This window comes from Amblyraja radiata, chromosome 11, assembly GCF_010909765.2.
Source record: "Amblyraja radiata isolate CabotCenter1 chromosome 11, sAmbRad1.1.pri, whole genome shotgun sequence".
NCBI classification, from domain to species: domain Eukaryota; kingdom Metazoa; phylum Chordata; class Chondrichthyes; order Rajiformes; family Rajidae; genus Amblyraja; species Amblyraja radiata.
In genome coordinates, this window is record NC_045966.1 from 40,105,066 (window position 1) to 40,126,045 (window position 20,980).

At 47.6% G+C, this 20,980-nt stretch overlaps 1 protein-coding gene across 3 annotated transcripts in view; it reads right to left on the reverse strand.

The window, feature by feature from the left end:
- The window catches only part of apbb3 (amyloid beta precursor protein binding family B member 3), a 47,047-nt gene that overhangs the window by 13,751 nt on the left and 12,316 nt on the right, over positions 1-20,980 (reverse strand). For 2 of the 3 annotated variants that reach the window (XM_033029775.1, XM_033029774.1), the window contains exons 2-6: positions 18,798-18,875; positions 3,760-3,959; positions 2,631-2,728; positions 1,696-1,753; positions 1,187-1,333 (exon numbers count right to left, since the gene is read on the reverse strand). In XM_033029775.1, coding sequence (XP_032885666.1) covers positions 1,187-1,333; positions 1,696-1,753; positions 2,631-2,728; positions 3,760-3,959; positions 18,798-18,864 — 570 coding nt within the window. In that variant the 5' untranslated portion in view covers positions 18,865-18,875. Of the gene's footprint in view, positions 1-1,186; positions 1,334-1,695; positions 1,754-2,630; positions 2,729-3,759; positions 3,960-9,589; positions 9,768-18,797; positions 18,876-20,980 lie in introns of those variants that run through there. The other variant, XM_033029776.1, reaches the window with a different exon arrangement.

Sequence of the window (20,980 nt, forward strand, 5' to 3'; positions counted from 1 at the left end):
TGCACTCTCTGTCGCCCAGACAAGTCAGTCATACAGTACTTCAGACACAGGCCCTCCAGCCCAACCTGCCCACACCGGCCAACATGTCCCATCCACACCCATCCCACCTGCCTGTGTTTGGCCCATATCCCTCTAAACCTTTCCTATCCATATTCCTGTCCAAATGTGTCTTGAACGTTACGATAGTACCTGCCCAAACTATTTCCTCTGGCAGCTCGTTCCATACACCAACCGTCCTCGGTGTAAAAGAAGTCACCAATTAAATATTCTCCCCTCTCACCTTAAACCTACATCTGGTTATCGGTTCCCCATCTCTGGGTAAGAGACGATGTGCGTCTTGTCCGATCTATTCCTCTCATGGCTCTTTACACACTGCCACAGTAACCAGTGAGTGCTGATCCCCATGGTTTGAAAATTCAGGCACAAGACCACAGGACAATAGGAGCAGAATGAGGCCATTCAGCCCATCGATCAGCCACCAATCAAATGCGGCTGATCTCTCTTTCTCAACCTTCCCCCCACAATCCCTGACACCAATGAAGATTCTGTCAATCTCCGCCTTAGAAATACTCATTGGCTTGGCCTCCACCACAGTAGGGTGGCGCAGCTGTACAACTACCAGGCGTGAATGACCAGGGAATGGAAACAGACCACGCTCAGGCACAGGGAGATTAGTTTAGCTTGGCGTCGTTTTCGGCATGGACATTGTGGGCTGAAGGGCCTGTGCTGTGCTGAGCTGTGGTGTGCTGGTCTGGTCTGTGCTGTGCTGTGCTGAGCTGAGCTGAGCTGTGCTGTGCTGTGCTGTGCTGTGCTGTGCTGTGCTGGTCTATGCTGTGCTGGGCTGGTTTGTGCTGTGCGGTCCTGTGTTGGCCTGCTATGCTGGCCAGTTTAGCTTGGCGTTGTGTTCGGCATGGACATTGTGGGCTGAAGGGCCTGTGCTGTGCTGTGCTGTGCTGAGCTGTGGTGTGCTGGTCTGGTCTGGTCTGTGCTGTGCTGTGCTGAGCTGAGCTGAGCTGTGCTGAGCTGAGCTGTGCTGTGCTGGTCTATGCTGTGCTGGGCTGGTTTGTGCTGTGCGGTCCTGTGTTGGCCTGCTATGCTGGCCTGTGCTGGTCTGCGCTGCACTGTGGTACAGGAGTGCTGCTGACCCCGGTGCCCGTGGGAGGGTAGGCGTCACGGACTAACGTACCTCCTCCCAGGTGGAGGCTGAGCGGCGGCCTGCGGACTTGCTGCTGGACAGCTGCTGGATACAGTTGTTCACCGCGATGCTGCTCTTCCCCGGAGCCAGATCCTCCTCTGGGATCTCCACCCAGCCCAGCGACCGCACGGCAAAGCACTGCGTGTGGGGGCAAACACAGGGACGTTACACACCACACCATGTGTGGGAAACACCCACAGGGGTCAGCAACCGAGAGAGACACAGAGAGAGAGCGAGAGAAGGAAAAAGACAAAGAGAGCGACAGAGAGAGAAAGACTGGTAGAGAGAAAGAGAGAGTGGAAGGGGAAGAGTGAGGTGAAGGAGGGGAGAGGGGGTGGAGGGAAGGGCTGATACTGATACTTCAATAGGTTGGGATATTAACGGACTGAGATACACACACACACACAACATACACACACACACACACACAACACACACGCACAATACACACACACACACACACAGTGGGGTGTAACGGACAGGGTGGGGTCGGGCAACACCTTGGACTCGAGTTTCCTCCCATGTTCCAGCCTGCCGTCTTGCCAAAGAAGCGGGTCCCTGTAAAACAGAACAACATCAGTCATAGAGGAGATACAAAGATCTGCAGATGCCGCTTGATCCACAAAAAGACACAAAGTGCTGGAGTCACTCAGTGGGTCAGGCTGCACCTCTGGAGAATGTGGATAGGTGACGTTTCGGATCAAGACCCTTCTTCAAAACTCTTTGTCTCCCCATTTCCCCTCTCCCTCTCATTTGTACCCATCTATCACTTAGTGCTGGAGTAACTCAGGCGGCATCTCTGGAGTACATGGATAAATGACGTTTCGGGTCGGGACCCTTCTTCAGACTGCTGAAGTACAGTTTCTGTGTACAATAGGTAGAGCAAAGGGGAATATACAGAGTGAAGAATATAGTTCTCAGCATTGTAGCACATCAGTTCCAGAGACAAAGTCCAATGTCCACAATGGGGTCGAGGTGAACGCTAACTTATGGAAGGACCATTCAGAAGCCTGATAACAGAGGGGAAGAAGCTCTTCCCGAATCTGGTGGCGCGCACTTTTAAGCTTCTGTACCTTCTGCTGGAGGGGAGCGGGAAAAGAAGGAATGACCGGGGTGGGACAGGAACAAGTCTTTGATTCTGTTTGATTATGTTGGCTGCTTTCCCGAGGCAGCGTGAAGAGATGGAGTGGATGGTGGGGAGTCTGGGCTGTGCGGTGGACTGGGCTACATCCACAACTCTGCAATTTTGATACCCCCCCCCCCCCCCCACAATTTCCCTAGAAGGGTAGAATCCAAATGATAAGGATTTCATGTAGTTGGACAATGCACTATTGTTACTGAGTGTTACTGCGCTCTTTCAAGCTTCTGTTATTTCTGCCGGACGGGAGCGGGGAGAAGAAGGAATGACCGGGGTGGGAATCATTGCAGGACTAACCTTAGGTTTATTGACGAAGAAGCCGGCATTTTGCTCTCGAACGTCCCACCTCTGCAGGGATGATTAACGGCAGTCGGGCCAGAGACAGTAACCTGCGGCTGTGAACAAGGAGGAGGTTAGAGTGGGGAACTGCAGGTGCACAGGAGGATGTTGCAGCGGGAGATAGGTGAGAGGATGCAGCCAGTCGTAGAGTCATACAGCGTGGAAACAGGCCATTCAGCCCAACTTGTCCATGATGACCAAGATGCCCCATCTACATTCGTCCCACCAGCCTGCAATTGGCCCATATCCCTCTAAAACTTTCCTATCCATGTACCTGTCAAAATGTCTCTTAAACATTATGATGGCACCTGCTACAACTTCCTCCTCCGGCAGCTTGTTCCATGCACCCACCACCCTTTGTGTGAAAAAGTTACCCCTAGATTCCTATTAAATCTTCACCCCTCACAAACCTATGTCCTCTGCTTCTCGATTCCACTAGTCTGGGCAAAAGACTGTGCGTCTACCCGATCTATTCCTCTCCTGATTTTGTGCACCTCTCTAAGATCACCCCTCATCCTCCTGCACTCCAAGGAATGAAGCCCTAGCCTGCCCAACCTCTCCCTGTAGACCAGGGCCTCGAGTCATGGCAACGTCATTCTAAATCTCTGCACAATCTCCAGCATGACAACAAGAGAGATGGGAATTTAACGTAGGTGACAATCTAAAGAAGAAAATGATGCAGCTACTGAAAATCTAAACTTTAAAGACACAACATTAAAACAGGCCCTTCGTCCCACCGAGATCGCCCGATGGTTAATTAGCTTGGGGAAATTGTTAATTGTCCCTAGTGTGTGTAGGATAGTGCTAGTGTGTGGGGATCGCTGGTCGGTGAGGGCTGAAGGGCCTGTTTCCGTGGTGTATCTCCAAACTAAACTAGCGAGCAATTTACAGAAACCAATTAATGTACAAACCCACGCGGTCACAGGGAGAACATGCGATCTCCACACAGAGAGCACCCAAGGTCTTGCGTTGCGAGGCAGTGGCTCTACCAGCTGCCGCCACTATCACGAACAAAGCCTCACACGAGACGAAGCCCTCGTGCCCGTCACTCCCCCAGGCTGGCGGCTGTTCCACCAGCTCCCCTCACCTTGTGGCCCAGGGCGGGCACCACGGCCGACGGTAGTTTGCCAGCGTCCACACCAAGCTCCGGGGAGCCAGCCGGGTGATGCCATTGAGTAGCGCCCGTTGGCACGTGCCAGTAGTAAGTACCGCTCGAGTCACGGATGGTTCTCCACCCCGTTGGCAGCTCGGGGTCCGTCTCCAGTGACGGGTCATTCCACAAGTTGTCTGTTCGAGAACCAAGAGATCAATGCATTAACACACAGAGGATAGATATGTACAAGGACTCGATAGCCTGAGCCACAGGGAGAGGTTGGGCAGGCTAGGACTTTATTCTTTGGAGGAGGATGAGGGGTGATCTTATAGAGGTGTATAAAATCATGAGAGGAATAGATAGGGTAGATGCGCAGAATCTCTTGCCCAGAGTAGGGGAATTAAGAACCAAAGAACATAGATTTAAGGTGAGGGGTAACTTTGTTTTTTTCACAAAGGATGATGGATGTATGGAACGAGCTGCTGGAGGAGGTAGTTGAGGCAGGTACTAATGCAATGTTTAAGAAGCATGTAGGCAGTTGGATAAGGGTAGGTTTAGAGGGATAAGGGGCCAAACGCAGGCAGGTGGGACTAGTGTAGATGGTGTATCTTGGTCGGTGTGGGCATGTTGTTCTGTGGAGTAGACTATGAACAACTATTTATTCGATATTCAGGCAGAGAAGTATTCCTGTTTGATGCCTCTCTCTCTCTCCCTCTTTCCCCCTCCTCTCTCTTTCTCCCTCTTGTGTTCCTTTCTCTTGTCCTCCTCTCTCTCGTCCTCCTCTCTCTATCCCTCTGTCACACGCACAATGTCAGCTCTATAATTAGCCTCTGCCGTTGTGAACAAGTGCCAGGCAACCACTCACTGAATTAAATGGCTGCAGGTGTCCTAGAGAGAACACAGTAAAATAAATTAACAGTCTCCGCACCCTCTCCTCACCTCCCGCCTGTGTCTGTGCGTAGAAATCACAATCTATGCAACAAAATGGTTGAAATAAGGAAAGAAAAAGGTGATAAATAGTGAAAGGCCTGTATAGAGTGAAGTTTCCACTAACGGGAGTGTCTAGGACCAGAGGGCACAGAATAACTAACTAACTACACCTCAGAATAAAAGTACATACATTTAGAAAGACGAGGAGGAATTTCTTTAGCCAGAGGGTGGTGAATCTGTGGAATTAATTGCCACAAACGGCTGAGGAGGCAAAGTTATTGGGCATTTTAAAGCGGAGATTGACAGGTTCTTGATTAGCAAGGGTATCAGGGGTTATAGGGGAGAAGGCAGGAGAATGGGGTTGAGAGGGAAATATAGATCAACAATGATTGAATGGCAGAGTAGACGATGGGCCGAATAGCCTAATTCTGCTCCTAGAACTTATGGAAATGCTGCAAATTCTCAGCAGCGTCCACAGAGAATGATAGTCGCCAGTCAGACACAGAGGGCGAAGGTCAATCTCTCCAAGGGTGCGTCTGGATGGAACTGGAGAAGCAAGAATCGGGGACGTTCAAAACTTGCCCCACTGGGGTGATGGTGCTGGGCAGAGTTGCCGCCTCACGGCACCAGAGACTCGGGTTCGATTCTAACTACAGGTGCAGTCTGTACGGTGTTTGTGCATTCTCCCTGTGACCGCATGAACTTTCTCTGGGTGCTACGGTTTCCTCCCACACTCCAAAGACATTCAGGTTTGTCTGTTAATTGGTTTCTGACAAGGTAAATACACAGAGTCTTTTGCCCAGAGTCGGGGAATCAAAAACTAGAGGATGTAACTTTAAGGTGAAAGATGAAAGATTTAATAGGAATAAGGGGGGATTGTTTTCACACAAAAATGGGAGCATGGAATGAGTTGTAAGAGGAGGTGTCTGGCGATATAGAAGGAGCTGCCGGAAGAGGTAGTTGAGGCAGGTACTATCACAATGTTTCAAAAAACACTGAGACAGCTACATGGATAGGTAGGTTTAGAGGGATACGAGCCAAACACGGGCAGATGGGGCTAGTGTAGATGCGGCATGTTGATAGGTGTGGGTAAGTTGGATGCTCACATCTGGCAGAAGGTACAGAAGCTTGAAAGCGCGCACCACCAGACTCAGGAACAGCTTCTTCCCCTCTGTTATCAGGCTTCTGAACGGTCCGTCCACAAGCTAGGGCACTGTCCAATTCACCTCTACCCCATTGCGGACATTGGACTTTGTCTCTGGAACTGATGCGCTACAATGCTGAGAACTATAATCTGCACTCTGTATCGTCCTCTTTGTTCTACCTGTTGTACTTGGGTATGACTTGCATTTATATATAGTATATCTGATCTGTTGTATGCAAAACAAAGTTTTTCACTGTACCTCAGGACACATGACAATAATAAAGCTAAACCAGGTTGAATTAGCACTGTGAGCCATTAAGTTCTCTGATTATAGTATAGGAGCAGGGAGGTTCTACTGCAGTTGTACAGGGTCTTGGTGAGACCACACCTGGAGTATTGCGTGCAGTTTTGGTCTCCTAATCTGAGAAAAGACATTCTTGCCATAGAGGGAGTACAGAGAAGGTTCACCAGACTGATTCTTGGGATGTCAGGACTTTCATATGAAGAAAGACTGGATAGACTCGGTTTGTACTCGCTAGAATTTAGAAGATTGAGGGGGGATCTTATAGAAACTTACAAAATTCTTAAGGGGTTGGACAGGCTAGATGCAGGAAGATTGTTCCCGATGTTGGGGAAGTCCAGAACAAGGGGTCACAGTTTAAGGATAAGGGGGAAATCTTTTAGGACCGAGATGAGAAAAACATTTTTCACACAGCGAGGGGTGAATCTCTGGAATTCTCTGCCACAGAAGGTAGTTGAGGCCAGTTCATTGGCAATATTTAAGAGGAAGTTAGATGTGGCCCTTGTGGCTAAAGGGATCAGGGGGTATGGAGAGAAGGCAGGTACAGGATACCGAGTTGGATGATCAGCCATGATCATATTGAATGGCGGTGCAGGCTCGAAGGGCCAATGGCCTACTCCTGCACCTAATTTCTATGTTTCTATGTTTCTATGATCAGCTGCACACACTCAAGTCAGTAGCACAGTGGTTAACCTACAGGACTGGTAACCAGCGATCTGGACCATTGACCCAGCGGCACCAGTTCAATTCCCATTACAACAGCTATAGAATTTAAAATCAACTAAATAAATTTGGATCTTTAAAACCAAGTCTCAGCAATGGTAATTGTAAAACAGCTGAATGTTTAGGAATCTATCAGGCTTTTTAATTGCAAGAACAAGGAACTGCAGATGCTGGTTTATACGAAAGATAGACACAAGGAGTCTGAAGAAAGGTTACGACCTGAAACGTCATCTATTCCTTTTCTCCAAAGATGCTGGCTGACCCGCTGAGTTACTCCAGCACCATAGATACAAAATGCTGGCGTAACTCAGCAGGTCAAGCACCATCTCTGGACTTTAGATTTTAGAGGTACAGGGTGGAAACAGGCCCTTCGGCCGACTGAGTCGGCGCCAACCAGCAATTAACCGGTATACTAACACCATCCGACACAATACGAACAATTTATTATTTTTTACCAAAGCCAATTAACCTACAAACCCTCTACGTCCTTAGAGAACAAGCATAGGTGGAGTTTTGGGTCGGGACTATTCTTCAGACTGATTGCAGTGAAGGGGAGGGGTGTGAATAAAAGGCTTTTGAAATTGAATTGAATTGAAAAATACACCATAGAAACAGTCTAAAGAAGGTCCTGTCCATGTGCTACAGGGAGAGGTTGAGCAGGCTAAGACTTTATTCCTTGGAGCGCAGGACAGAAAGGACAGGACAAAATGCCACAGGAGATCCTTCTTCCCTGTGGCTATCAAACTGTACAACCTCCCCATTCTGCCATGGGGTAGACCGAGACCGACCCCTCTCCCCTCCCCAATCTTTTCACATCCCCGGTCATTTCCACTCGTCACTTTAATTTCATGTTTCATGTATGACTGTTTGCAGATCAATTTCCCTCCTGGGATGAATAAAGTTCTATCATTTCGTATCGTAGGAGGACGAGGAGTGATCTTATAGAGGTGTGCAAAATCAGAGAGGAATAGATCGGGTAAACGCACAGTCTTTTGCTCAGAGTAGGGTAATCGAGAACCATAGGTTTAGTGCTGATTATTGCTGAAGGGCCCGACTGAAGAGCTGCCTGAAGGGTCACGACACAAAACATCACCCTTTCCATCTCTCCAGTGATGCTGCCTGGCCCGCTGAGTTGCTCCAGCTTTTTGTGTCTATCTTTGACCTGTTTTCATGCTGTTTGATCTATGACTCTCTCTGACTCTCATTGCCCGCTGTCATCAGTCTACCGAATGGACCTCTCATAAGCTGAAGATGTAATCCTGATCTTCCTGCCTACCTCATTGTGGCCCTTTTTTTGTGTGAGAAGATATAGGGAACTGTAGATGCTGGTCTTATAGAACTGCGTAAGATCATGAGGGTAATAGATAGGGTGAATGCACAGTTATTTACTTCTTCTTCTTGCGTTTGAGACAGCAGATGTCTGCAGCAGGGTGATGCCATCATATTTACTCAGTGTAGGGGAATCAAGAACCAGAGGAATGTGAGAGGGAAAAGATTTAATACGAACCTGAGGGGCAGCCATTTCACACAGAGGGTGGATGTATGTAACAAGCTGCCAGAAGAGGTAGTTGAGGCAGGTACTATAACAACATTTAAAAGACATTTGGACGGGTACATGGATAGGAAAGGTTTAGAGGGATATGGGCCAAAGATGGGACTAGAGTAGATGGGGAATGGTAGTTGGTATGGGCAAGATGGGCCGAAGGGCCAGTTTCTGTGCTGTATGACTGTACGGCAATTTGAGCAAGATAATCTGAGGGAGAATATTTGTCTATTGGGATTTAAATGGATCACCCTTTATGTTTAAGCAGAGACTCCTCGTTCAAGATCCTCCCGCAGAAGAATGCTTCCTCTCCACACCCACCCATCCTCTGGATGCCTCTTGGGATTTTGTGTTTCAGTCCAATCCCTTCTCACTCCTGTAAGCTACAATGGATACAGTGGTTAGTTATAGAGCAGGGTGACAGGCCCTTCGGAACCTCTGAACCTGTCCTATCCATGTACCTACCTAAATGTTTCCTAAACGTTGCGATAGTTCCTGCCTCAACTACCTCCTACGGCAGCTCGTTCCATACACTCACCATCCTTTGTGTGAATAAGTTACCCCTCAGCTTCCTATTACAATTTCCCTCCCTTACCTTAAACCTATGTCCTCTGGTTCATGATCATCCTATTCTGTCCACCCAATCTATCCCCCTTATGATCTTATACACCTCAATAAGATTACCCCATCATCCTCCTGTGCTCCAAGGAATAGAGTCCTAGCCTGCCCAACCTCTCTCTACATCTGCAGTTTCTTGTGTGCCTCTCTCTCCTGATGCTGCCTGACCCCAGTCCCTCCAGCATTTTGGCATTTGCTCAAGACTCCAGCAACTGCAGTCTCCTTTATCTCTCTCTCTCTTCTCCACAGATGCTGCCTGACCCTCTGAGTTCTTCCAGCACTTTTGTCCTTCACACAAGATTCCAGCATCTGTAACCTCTCGCATATCTGTGGCATTGGGATAGCGCCGTTATTTGCAGGGTTAAAGGCGCTCAGACCTCACCAGCTCCGAATTAGACGCACTCCCGAATGGGATGAAGCAATTGCAAACGACTGCTCAGGTCGGAGATGGACCTTCATTGCAAAGCACATCTCTCCCCACCCCGCCTCCCCTCTGCAAAAGACCCAGCTACGAACCATGCAAGAGCCCTTGACATTTAACCCGCGGAGAGAGACTTTGACTCACCGTCGCAGTTGACAATGATGATAGCGAGCATGTAATCTTTGCCTAGCATTGCTGCCTCCCAAGAAGTGGCGCCGCCTCTTCCATCCACAGATGCTCCTGGTATCTATATCCAGACACACCGCGTCCCGTCTCTGCATTAACAGCCCGGGTCCCACCGCACCGCCTTCCCTTCCCTTCCACCGGCTCCCGAGGATTGCAACCAGATCAGCGTTTTGCAAAACATTAACCCTTTCAGCGCTGCATTCCTTTACTGGTCTGCGTCGGTCATCGAGTCATACAGCGTGGATACTGGCCCTTCGGCCCTACTTGCCCACATTGACCAACATGCCCCATCCACACTGGTCCCACTTAAGATCGACACAAAACGCTGCAGTAACTCAGCGGGTCAGGTAGCATCTCTGGAGAGCAGGAATGGGTGACGTTTCAAGTGGAGACCTTTCTTTAGACTAAGAGTCAGGGGAGAGGGATTCGAGAGATATGGAAGGCTTGCCTGCCTTCACCTGTCCTTTCCATGTACCTGTCTAATTGTTCATTAAAGGTTGTGATAGTCCTTTCCCCAACTACCTCCTCCAGCAGCTCGTTCCATACACCCATCACTCTTTCCTGTGAAAAATCTACCCTTCAGATTCCTATTAACTTTTCCCCCCCTCATCTTGAATCTGAAGATCTGGATCAAAAGGAAGCAAAGTGCTGGAGTAACTCAGTGGGTCAGGCAACATCTCTGGAGAACATAGATAGGTGACGGTACACAAAAATGCTGGAGAAACTCAGCGGGTGCAGCAGCATCTATGGAGCGAAGGAAATAGGTGACGTTTCGGGCCGAAACCTTTCTTCAGACTGATGGGGGGTGGGGGGGAGAAAGAAGGAAAAAGGGAAGAGGAGGAGCCCATGGGGGGGGGGGGGGGGGGGGGGGGGGATGGGAGGAGACAGCTCGAGGGTTAAGGAAGGGGAGGAGACAGCAAGGGCTAGCAAAATTGGGAGAATTCAATGTTCATGCCAACCGGACGCAAACTACCCAGGCGGAATATGAGGTGCTGTTCCTCCAATTTCCGGTGTTGCTCACTCTGGCAATGGAGGAGACCCAGGATAGGTGACGTATTGGGCCTAGACCGTTCTGGAATAGTGTGATTCACTGTCTCAGGGAGATTCAACCAAGCAATTATTTTCCGCCAGATGATGTGGGGATTTGCAGAGTCATAAAGTAGGGAAACAGGCACTGTGGCCCAACTTGCCCATTCCGACCAACAGGCCCCATCTACACTAGACCCAACAGCCTGCATTTGGTCCATATCCCTCGAAACTTTTCTTATCCATGTCTATTGCTGTCTGACCCGTTGAGTTACTCCAGCACTTTATGTTTATATTTGATTTAAACCAGCATCTGCAGTTCCTTTATTTATGTTTATAAAATTGTTATTGGTATTAGAGTCAGGAGTGTTTTATTGTCATGTGTCCCAGATAGAACAATGACATTCTTACTTGCTGCAGCACAACAGAACATGTAAACATAGTACACTGTAAACAATATAATAAACAAGAGAAAAAAGTTGTGTGTATATATACGCATACTCACAAATATACTCACAAATATATATATATAGATCATGTCTACATATACATATATATATGTACACACACACACATATGTACACACAAAAAACAAACAATAATAGTGCAATAATAACAATAATAGTCTATTGTAGTTCAGAGCTTATTTGAGGTTGTAGTGTTTAATAGCCTGATGGCTGTAGGGAAGAAGCTGTTCCTGAACTTGGCTCATTACAGTTTTCAGGCATCTGAACCTTCTTCCCAATGGCAGGAGTGAAATGAGAATGTGGCCAGGGTGGTGCGGGTCTCAGATGATGCTGGCTGCCTTTTTGAGGCAGCACCTCCTGTAGATCCCTACAATGGTGGGGAGGTCAGTACCTGTGATGGACCGGTCAGTGACCACCACTCTCTGTAATCTCCTTAATTCCTGGGCATTCAAGTTGCCGAACCAGCCCATGATGCCACCAGTCAACATGCTCTCCACCGGACTGCGTTAGGCTGGAGTATGGTGGAACACTTCAGGGTTTGAAGAAGGGTCCTGACCCAAAACATTACCTATTCCTTTTCTTCAGGGATGCTGCTTGACCCACTGAGTTTGCTCCAGCATTTTGTGTCTATCTTTGGTATAAACCAGCACCTGCAGTTTCTTGCTACACAACCGACAAACCTGTACGTCTTTGGCGTGTGGGAGGAAACTGAAGCACCTGGAGAAAACCCACGCGGTCACAGGGAGAACGTGCAAACTCCGTACAGACAGCCCCATAGTCAGGATCGAACCCGTGTTTCTGGCGCTGTGAGACAGCAACTCTACCGCTGCACCACTGTGCCGCCCTAAATTTGCAGTAGGTTTTAATGATTTTTGGTTGCACACACACGCATACACACACACACACACACACACACACACACACACACACACACACACACACACACACACACACACACACACACACACACACACACACACACACACACACACACACACAACCTCACTCAAGGTGAAGAACTCGGAATCGATTAATTAGCCTTGGTAGATGGATCCAACATCGGATTGTGTAAGTGCTTTTAGTTTTTCTGGGCTTTGCTTACTTCTGCTAATTTGTCGTTTATTCAGCAGAATAATTTCCAGGAAAGTAACTTGAAGATTTTGTTCGCAAGTGACGAGTTTTGAGAAGGATTGGAAGGTTATACGGACAGAATGCAGGACAGTGCCAGCTGGTTACTTGGCACATTTCTGTCTGTTTTCGCATTAAAAGTTACAGAGAAAACGCAGATTTTTTTTTAAAAGTGCAAAGTCCGCAATGAGGTTTATTGGAAGATCTAAGCCGCAATGGGGTGGCAAAGTGTAGAGTTACAGTGCCAGAGACCTGGTTTCAATCCTGATCTCAGATGCAACTGTACATCTTTGGAGTGCAGGGGGAAAGCGGGGATCCTGGAGAAAAGCCCACACAGGTCACGGGGAGAACGTACAAACTCCGTACAGACAGCACCCGTGGTCAGGATTGAACCTGGGTCTCTGCCGCTGTAAGGCAGTAACTCTACCGCTGCGCCACCGTGCCGCCCTTCAAACACTGAAGACAACCAGACCTCAGTTGAGAGGTTGTTCAGGGCTTAAAAACCTTTTTAATTATGAGATGGTGAATAACAACGAAGTAGGCTGCCTAATTTATCTGGCACAGATCCCCAATCCCATCAAAAACACTCAGTGGTTTCCACAGTTCCTATTAAGAAAGATGAAGAACTGCTGCATCAAACTGTTTGTGTCAGATAGGCACAAAATGCTGCAGTAACTCGGTGGTTCAGGCAGCAGCTCTGGAGAAATGGAATCGGTGATGTTTCAGGTAGAGACCCTTCTTCAGACTGAGAGGCAGGGGAGAGGGAAAGAAGAGGTATGAAGAGGTACATAGAACAAATGAATGAAAGGCATACAAAAGGACAAATCTAAGCCAGCAACAATGATCAAGGAAAGGCAGAGCCCACAGTGGTCCATTGTTGGCTATGGAGAAGGTGATAATAAGTGGATACAAACAGTGAAACTAAGCAGGAGTGCAGTGAAACTAGCAGGATGACTAGTGTGGGGGAGGGACAGAGAGAGAGAGAGAGGGAATGAAAGGGTTACTTGAAATGAGTGAAATCAATATTCATACTGCTGGGTTGTAAGCTTCCCAAGTGAAATATGAGGTGCTGTTTCTCCAGTTTGCGTGTGGCCTCACTCTGACAATGTAGAAGGCCCTGGCCAGAAAGGTCAGTGTGTGAATGGGAAGGGGAGGAACAGTGTTTGCCAACCGGAAGATCGTGTAGGCCAAGGCTGACTGAACAAAGGGGTCCAGCGAAATGATGGCCCAGTCTGCGTTTGGTCTCGTCAATGCGAGCATCTCCACCCTCCAAGACCAGTTACTCCAGCAAACTCACCTGTATGCCAGGATTAGGGGCCATTGGAATGGACCATCAGGTAACTTTAGTCTGAAGACTTCTCAAGTTGGAGAGGGTGCAGAGAAGATTTACAAGGATGTTGCCAGGACTCGAGGGTCTGAGCTATAGGCAGAGGTTGGGTAGGCTAGGACTTTACTCCTTGGAGCGCAGGAGGATGAGGAGTGATCTTATAGAGGTGTATAAAATCATGAGAGGAATAGATCAGGCAAACGCACAGAGTCTTTTGCCCAGAGTAAGGGAATTGAGAACCAGAGAACATAGGTTTAAGGTGAGGGAGGAAAGATTTAATAGGAACCTGATGGGGTAACAAAGGATGGTGGGTGTCTGGAACGAGCTGCCGGAGGAGGTAGTTGAGGCAGGTAGTATTACAACGTTTAAGATGCAGTGAGACAGGTTTATGGTTAGGATAGGTTTATAGGGAAATGGGCCAATGCAGGCAGATGGGGCATCTTGGTTGGCATGGACTAACTGGGCGGAAGGGCCTGTTTTCGTGTTGTGTGACTATGACTGTACTGACAACAGAACAATGAAATTCTTGGTTGCAGCAGCATAACGGACCTGTAACCACAGTACTGATAGATAACACATAATAAATAAGCACACACAAAAGTCTTTCATTGTACCTCAGTACACGTGGCAATGAACTAAACTAAATTGAATATAAACCATGTAAGCATTTAATTGTGCTCTGCTAAGATAATTTTATGAAACTATGAAACCGGGGCGGCACAGTGGTACAACAATAGAGCTACGTCCTTACAGCGCCAGAGATCCGGGTTAGATCCTGATTACGGGTGCTGTCTGTACAGAGTTTGTACGTTCTCCTCATGACCTGTGTGGGCTTTCTCCGGGTGCTCCCGTTTCCTCCCACACCCCAAAGACGTACAGGTTTGCAGGTTAATTGGCTTCAGTAAATTGTAAATTGTCCCTAGTGTGTAGGCTTGTGTTAGTGTGCGGGGATCACTGGTTGAAGCAGACTCGGTGGGCCAAAGGGCCTGTTTCCGCGATGTATGTCTAAACTAAACTAATCTAAGCCAGAGACAGAAAGACTGAAAGGGAATGTAAGCTTATTTTTAGGACCAGCTTGCAATGATAGATTGAAAGCCTATTGCACAAGCATTTATTTCTGTGTTGTAATTGTATCTGTGTATAGATGTGAGTTCTATATATAGGCACTAAGACTACCTCTGTATTCCAATACTGCTGCATACAAATCTATTCACAGCAAATGCAAGAAAATTCAAGTAAACAAACCAGTGGAAATTATATTTTCTCCCTGAGTTTGTAGCTTGGTTTATCGCAAACTAATGCTTGCTTACATAGCCTAAGTTTAGTTTAGTTGTGAAATGCAGCACGGAAACAGGCCCTTCGGCCCACTGAGTCAATGTTGACCAGCGATCACCCGTACACGAGTTCTATTCCAGTCACGAGGGACAATTTACAGAGGCCAATTAACCTACAAACCTTTAGACTTTCTCAGAGTCTTTCCTTGAGAGTTTAGTTGGCGACTCTTGCATGCGATCTCAGTGAACAATACTATGCATTTTATAGACTTTACTTTCTTTTACAGATACAGCAGGGAAACAGGCCCACTAAGTCCACACCGACCAGCAATCCAACAAACTACAGACAATTTACAATTTTTACCAAATCTAATTAACCTACAAACCCGCCATCTTTGGAGACTGTGGTAACCGGAGGAAACCCGCGTGGCCACAGGGAGAACGTGCAAACTCCATACAGACAGCACCCATAGTCAAGATCGAACCTGGATCTCTGGTGCTGCAAGGCATCAACTCTACCGCTGCACCACTGTGCTGCCCCAGTGCGGGTTTGTAGGTTAATTGATCCTCTGAAAATGTACCCCCAGTGTGTAGGGAATGAATGTGAATAATGTAGAATTAGTGTGAATGGGTGCTTGATGGTCGGCATGGGCCCCATGTGCCAAAGGGCCTCTTTCAATGCTTTATCTCTAAAAAAACAGGTATAGTGCAGAAAATGGTGCAGACATGGAATATCAGCTGTAGGTTTGTTAAATGGTGGAGCAGAGAAAAAGCTAAAAGATTTACTGCTGCTTATTTAATTCTTGTCCTTTTTTAAAATACTCAGAGAGAGAGAGAGAGATCCCTCCATTCCCCACATATCCATGTGCCTATGTAAAAGGTTCTTAAACATCACTATCGTATCAGACACCTGGCAGCACATTCCAGGCACCCACTATTTTTGTCATTCAGGTAATAAAACTTGCCCCGCATATCTCCTAAGTTAAAATCTGCCCGGTAGAAGTTGGATGTCAAGGATTCGTGGCAACATCTACCTTAAGACTGATGAAGGATCTGGGGATCAGCGGTCAAGCCCTACGCCAAGCCATCAAATAAATATCACGGGTGGCAGAACGGAGTAGCCAGTGGCTGAAGAGGAAAGACCCCATTTGGTCTCCCAAATAACCGACTAGGCAAATGCAGAGGGGGGTGGTTCTGGGACGCTAGAATGCACCACTGAGCCTACTGGAGACGTCGATGAAAGTAAGTGCCCACTTGATAATCCCAATGACGTGTCTGCCTAGCCTTTCTCAACATCGGAGGAGCATAGGTGAGTGCAGAAGGCTCCCATCACCATCGGGAGTAAATTGATATTTGGCACTTTGGACTTTTAACATCTAGTCCTGTGTATTTGTAAACTTTAAACTTTGCCCCTCTCACCTTAAAGAAACGCCCTCCAGTCTTTGATATTTCCATCCTGGGAAAAAGGTTCTGACTGTCTAATCTATGTATACCTTTCAACATGTTGTCTCCTCTAAACCTCCAGCATTACAGAGAAAACAATCCATGTCTGTCCAACTTCTCCCTGAGTCGAAACTGCCTAATCCAGGCAGCCTCCTGGTAAACCTCCTCTGCACCCTCTCCAAAGCCTCCACATCTTTCCTGTAATGGGGCAACCCGAATCGACCTGTGACGGCGTGGGTTTTCTCTGGGTGCTCCGGTTTCCTCATACACTCCAAAGACGTACTGGTTTGTAGGTTAATTGGCTTCTGTAAATTGTCGCAAATTCTGTAAAGAGAACACTGTATCTCTAAAGTCAAAAGTATCTCTAAAGTAAAATCTAGTCTTTGTGATGTGGGAGGAAACCGGAGCACCTGGAGAAAACCCACAGGCTCACAGGGAGAATGTGCAAACTCCACACAGACAGCACCCAAAGGTCAGGAAGGAACCCGGGTCTCTGGTGCTGAGGCAGCGGTTCTACCCGCTGCGCCACTAGGCCATCCCCTGTTCTTGAATGAACCCGTGATTGAATCTCCACAGAATGGAGTGTTCAAAAGATTGGGAAAATCCTACCTTAGAAAGAGTTAATGTCCAGCATTTTCAGCTCTACCTCTTTCATCGATAAAAATGTTTCATCTGTGCCATGTGTTCCATTAGACAATTGCTCCCTGAAGCATTTTGAGACATTTACTGTATTAACGAGGACTTTATATACGTGAGTTATTATTTTAGAGACAATGTTCTAACAGTGAAAAGATTTATAGGCCCCAATTCAAATTAATTTGAAAAATTATTTGTAATTCAGGCAAAATATAAACAATGATGACTAAGATTTGTATTAAGGTCAGCATCTAACTTAAAATTCAGAGAGCAGATGAATTAATTTGAGGAATAGGGATTAATTCCTTCTAAACTCCGATCAAAATTCATAGCAAAAGGATTTGAGTATAGGAGCAGGGAGGTTCTACTGCAGTTGTACAGGGTCTTGGTGAGACCACACCTGGAGTATTGCGTACAGTTTTGGTCTCCAAATCTGAGGAAGGACATTATTGCCATAGAGGGAGTGCAGAGAAGGTTCACCAGACTGATTCCTGGGATGTCAGGACTGTCTTATGAAGAAAGACTGGATAGACTTGGTTTATACTCTCTAGAATTTAGGAGATTGAGAGGGGATCTTATAGAAACTTACAAAATTCTTAAGGGGTTGGACAGGCTAGATGCAGGAAGATTGCTCCCGATGTTGGGGAAGTCCAGGACAAGGGGTCACAGCTTAAGGATAAGGGGGAAATCCTTTAAAACCGAGATGAGAAGAACTTTTTTCACACAGAGAGTGGTGAATCTCTGGAACTCCCTGCCACAGAGGGTAGTCGAGGCCAGTTCATTGGCTATATTTAAGAGGGAGTTAGATGTGGCCCTTGTGGCTAAGGGGATCAGAGGGTATGGAGAGAAGGCAGGTACGGGATACTGAGTTGGATGATCAGCCATGATCATATTGAATGGCAGTGCAGGCTCGAAGGGCCGAATGGCCTACTCCTGCACCTAATTTCTATGTTTCTAAAAGCTTTAAATTGCAGAATGAGGAGGCAGGGAAGATGCTAAGAGCTCCCTGGTATGTCGGAGAACAAGTTTCATATCATGATTAGCCTTTAGACTTTAAGGATACAGTGCGGGAACTGGCCATTTGGCCCACCGAGCACGCTGACCAGCGATCGCCCCGTAAACTAGCACTGTCAGACACATTAGGGACAATTTATAATTTTACCAAAGCCAATTCAACTATAATCCTGTACTGGCAGAAAGCATTTCATCAGCATGCATCACAACAGCATGGTTTGTGAACAGCTCCTTCCAAGACCACTAGAAATTGCAGAGTTGTGGACGTAACCTAGACCATCACGCAAACCAACCTCCTTTTCATTTACTTCACCGACACTTCACGCTGCCTCAGCAAGGCCACCAGTATAATCAAGGACCAGTCTCATCCCAGTCACTGCCTCTTCTCCCCTCTCCCAGCAGGCAAGAGATACAGAAGTTTGAAAACGCACACCTCCAAATTCAGGGGCAGTTTCTATCCAGCTGTTATCAGGCAACTGAACCATCCTATCAGCGACTAGAGAGCGGTCCTGACCTACCATCCACCTCATTGGAAGCCTTCCTGAGGTGCCCCGGACTTGGCACTGGGAACCTGCCTGGAGGACCCGAAGGCTCAGCGGATCGTGGCCCATTTAGGGAAGCTGCCCGGCCCACCGGAGAACCGACGAGGACGGAGCGGCTGGGGACGTTGGACGCGAGGAGCAAGGGCTGGTCGGAGGATGAATTTGGGTAATGCCTCCAGCGGCTTCAAGGTGGGCTGCAGGCAGCATCCGGGGGACACAGAGGTGGCCGGGTGAGGAGAGGGACGTCGGTTCGAGGGCCGATCCTGTTGAACGTGATGGAGGGAGGTCCCGCTAGAGCCTGGGGCTTACCTGGATCGGGACCAACTCCAATAGACCAAGCACGCTGGTGGACTGGACTTTGGAAATGGCGCCACATTACGGCGGCGCCTGCATGTGTAAATATGCAAAAATAATTTCACTGTGGAGTTGCACATGTGACAAATAAAACCAATGAATCGGACTTTACTGGACTTTATCTGGCACTAAACGTTATTCCCATTATCCTGTATCTGTACACTGTGGACGCTTGATTGTAATCATGAATAGTCTTTCCACTGACTGGATAGCAGGCAACAAAAAGCTTTTCACTGTACCTCGGTCACTGTACATGTGACAATAATAAACTAAACTAAAAATAATTCTTCAAAAAACTTTCAATGGTGCCTTCGCATCTACTTTCCCATCAAAAAGATGGCACCTCAGACAACAGTCTCTTCTTAGTAAGTCCCTCAGGGTCCAAGATGGCTTTCGGAAATTCCAGCCTGTTATGTCTGACAACGTACCCTCAGCCTCCGAAGCTGACTTACTCCAGCACTTTGTCCATTTGTGTAATCCAGCATTAGGCTGTGGGCCGAGCATCAAAAATGTGTCTAGAATTTAACTTTCATGACCCATTTCTCGGAACGACATGAAATTTTGCACAGATTGAGATAAAATATAATTGAGAATGAAGTCACAACTCGTCAGTGTCAGAAGTCGCACATTAATTAATTAAACTAATTAGAAAATGAGATCGAAAAAGTAAGCGCCATCTAGTGTCCAATGCCCATATTACACCATGGCGAGCCTAATTCCGTGCTGCAGTCTAGTTTAACCATGTATTATTATACCATATATATATATATATGACGTGAATATGACTGTAATCATATATAATTATAAAAATAATATAATGAATATAATTGTGTGTTTCTTGAATGAGTGCCGCAGAGGTCCAGCTCCTGAACCAGCCTAGTTAATGGGTGAGGGCAGTTTTTGTGGTTTCCCCCGTTTACTGATCCCCACTGACTGCCAGTGTGCAGCGTGGGGGATCACGGCCATAGTGGGACTGGGGCAGCGCCAGGCTGGGGAAGGGTAAGGCATCTTCCACTGACAGGAAAATGCTAACCCTAACCCTAACTCGCCCCCCTTCCAGAGCTGCCCACGGCTGGAGCTGGAGCCGCTTTGGGACTTGCAGCACTCACTGACCGTCCGACCACTCTCACCACCCACCGGCGGACCGACCACTCTCACCACCCACCGGCGGGCTGGCCCGGCCGTCCACTCTCACCTCCAACCGGCCCAGCCCAATTGTCACCACCTACCGGCGGCACGACAGCCCAACAGCCCGACCAATCCTCCACAGCATCCATTGGTCTACCGACAAGCCCGACCGACAGACTGGCCGACTGAATAGCCGACTGACTGACTGACCGACCGACCAACTGACTGACCCTAACCCTAATCCTAACCCTGGCTTAGTCTGAAGAAGGGTTTCGGCCCGAAACGTTGCCTATTTCCTTCGCTCCATAGATGCTGCTGCACCCGCTGAGTTTCTCCAGCCTTTTTGTGTACCTAGCTCTACATTTGTTGTTTATCATTTTTATTTAACAGTTCACATCATAACTTTATAAAGATAAATCAATTGAAAAACAAAATGATCAACGTGAGCATTACCTTTATTCCTTAGAAACCTTGCTATTGTTTTGATGTAATAATAATAATAATAAATTTTATATTTAATGGGCGCCTTTCATACAAAATCTCAAGGACACCTTACATAGTAAACATATAATCGGAATATAACAATAAGGACATCACAGAGACACAAATCAAAAACAGGATTCAATCCAAAAACAGAAAATCAAAAACACAGTGTGAAGAGGGAGCAGCGGCAACCAATTCGTGCCAGCGTCCACTCTCCCTTCACGTCAGCCATCTTGGACACAGACCTACAAGACTACAGTTAGACAAAAAAAAATCATCCCCCACAGTGGATAGCACTGTGGAGGAAGGCACAATGTCCAGTCCCCACCCCATGTTCACCCCAAAGTCAGGCCTATTGAGGCCACCGCAATTGCCTCTACGGAGGCCCGATGTCCCTGGCCGTTCTCACCGGGTGGTCTTGCCCCGGCGTCGGGAGAGTCCTTTCGGCGGCTGGGCCACTTGGAACGGCCGCTTCCTGGTTGGAGCCCGCGGCTGCCAAAGCCGACAAGGCCGCGCCGGTTTGGCGC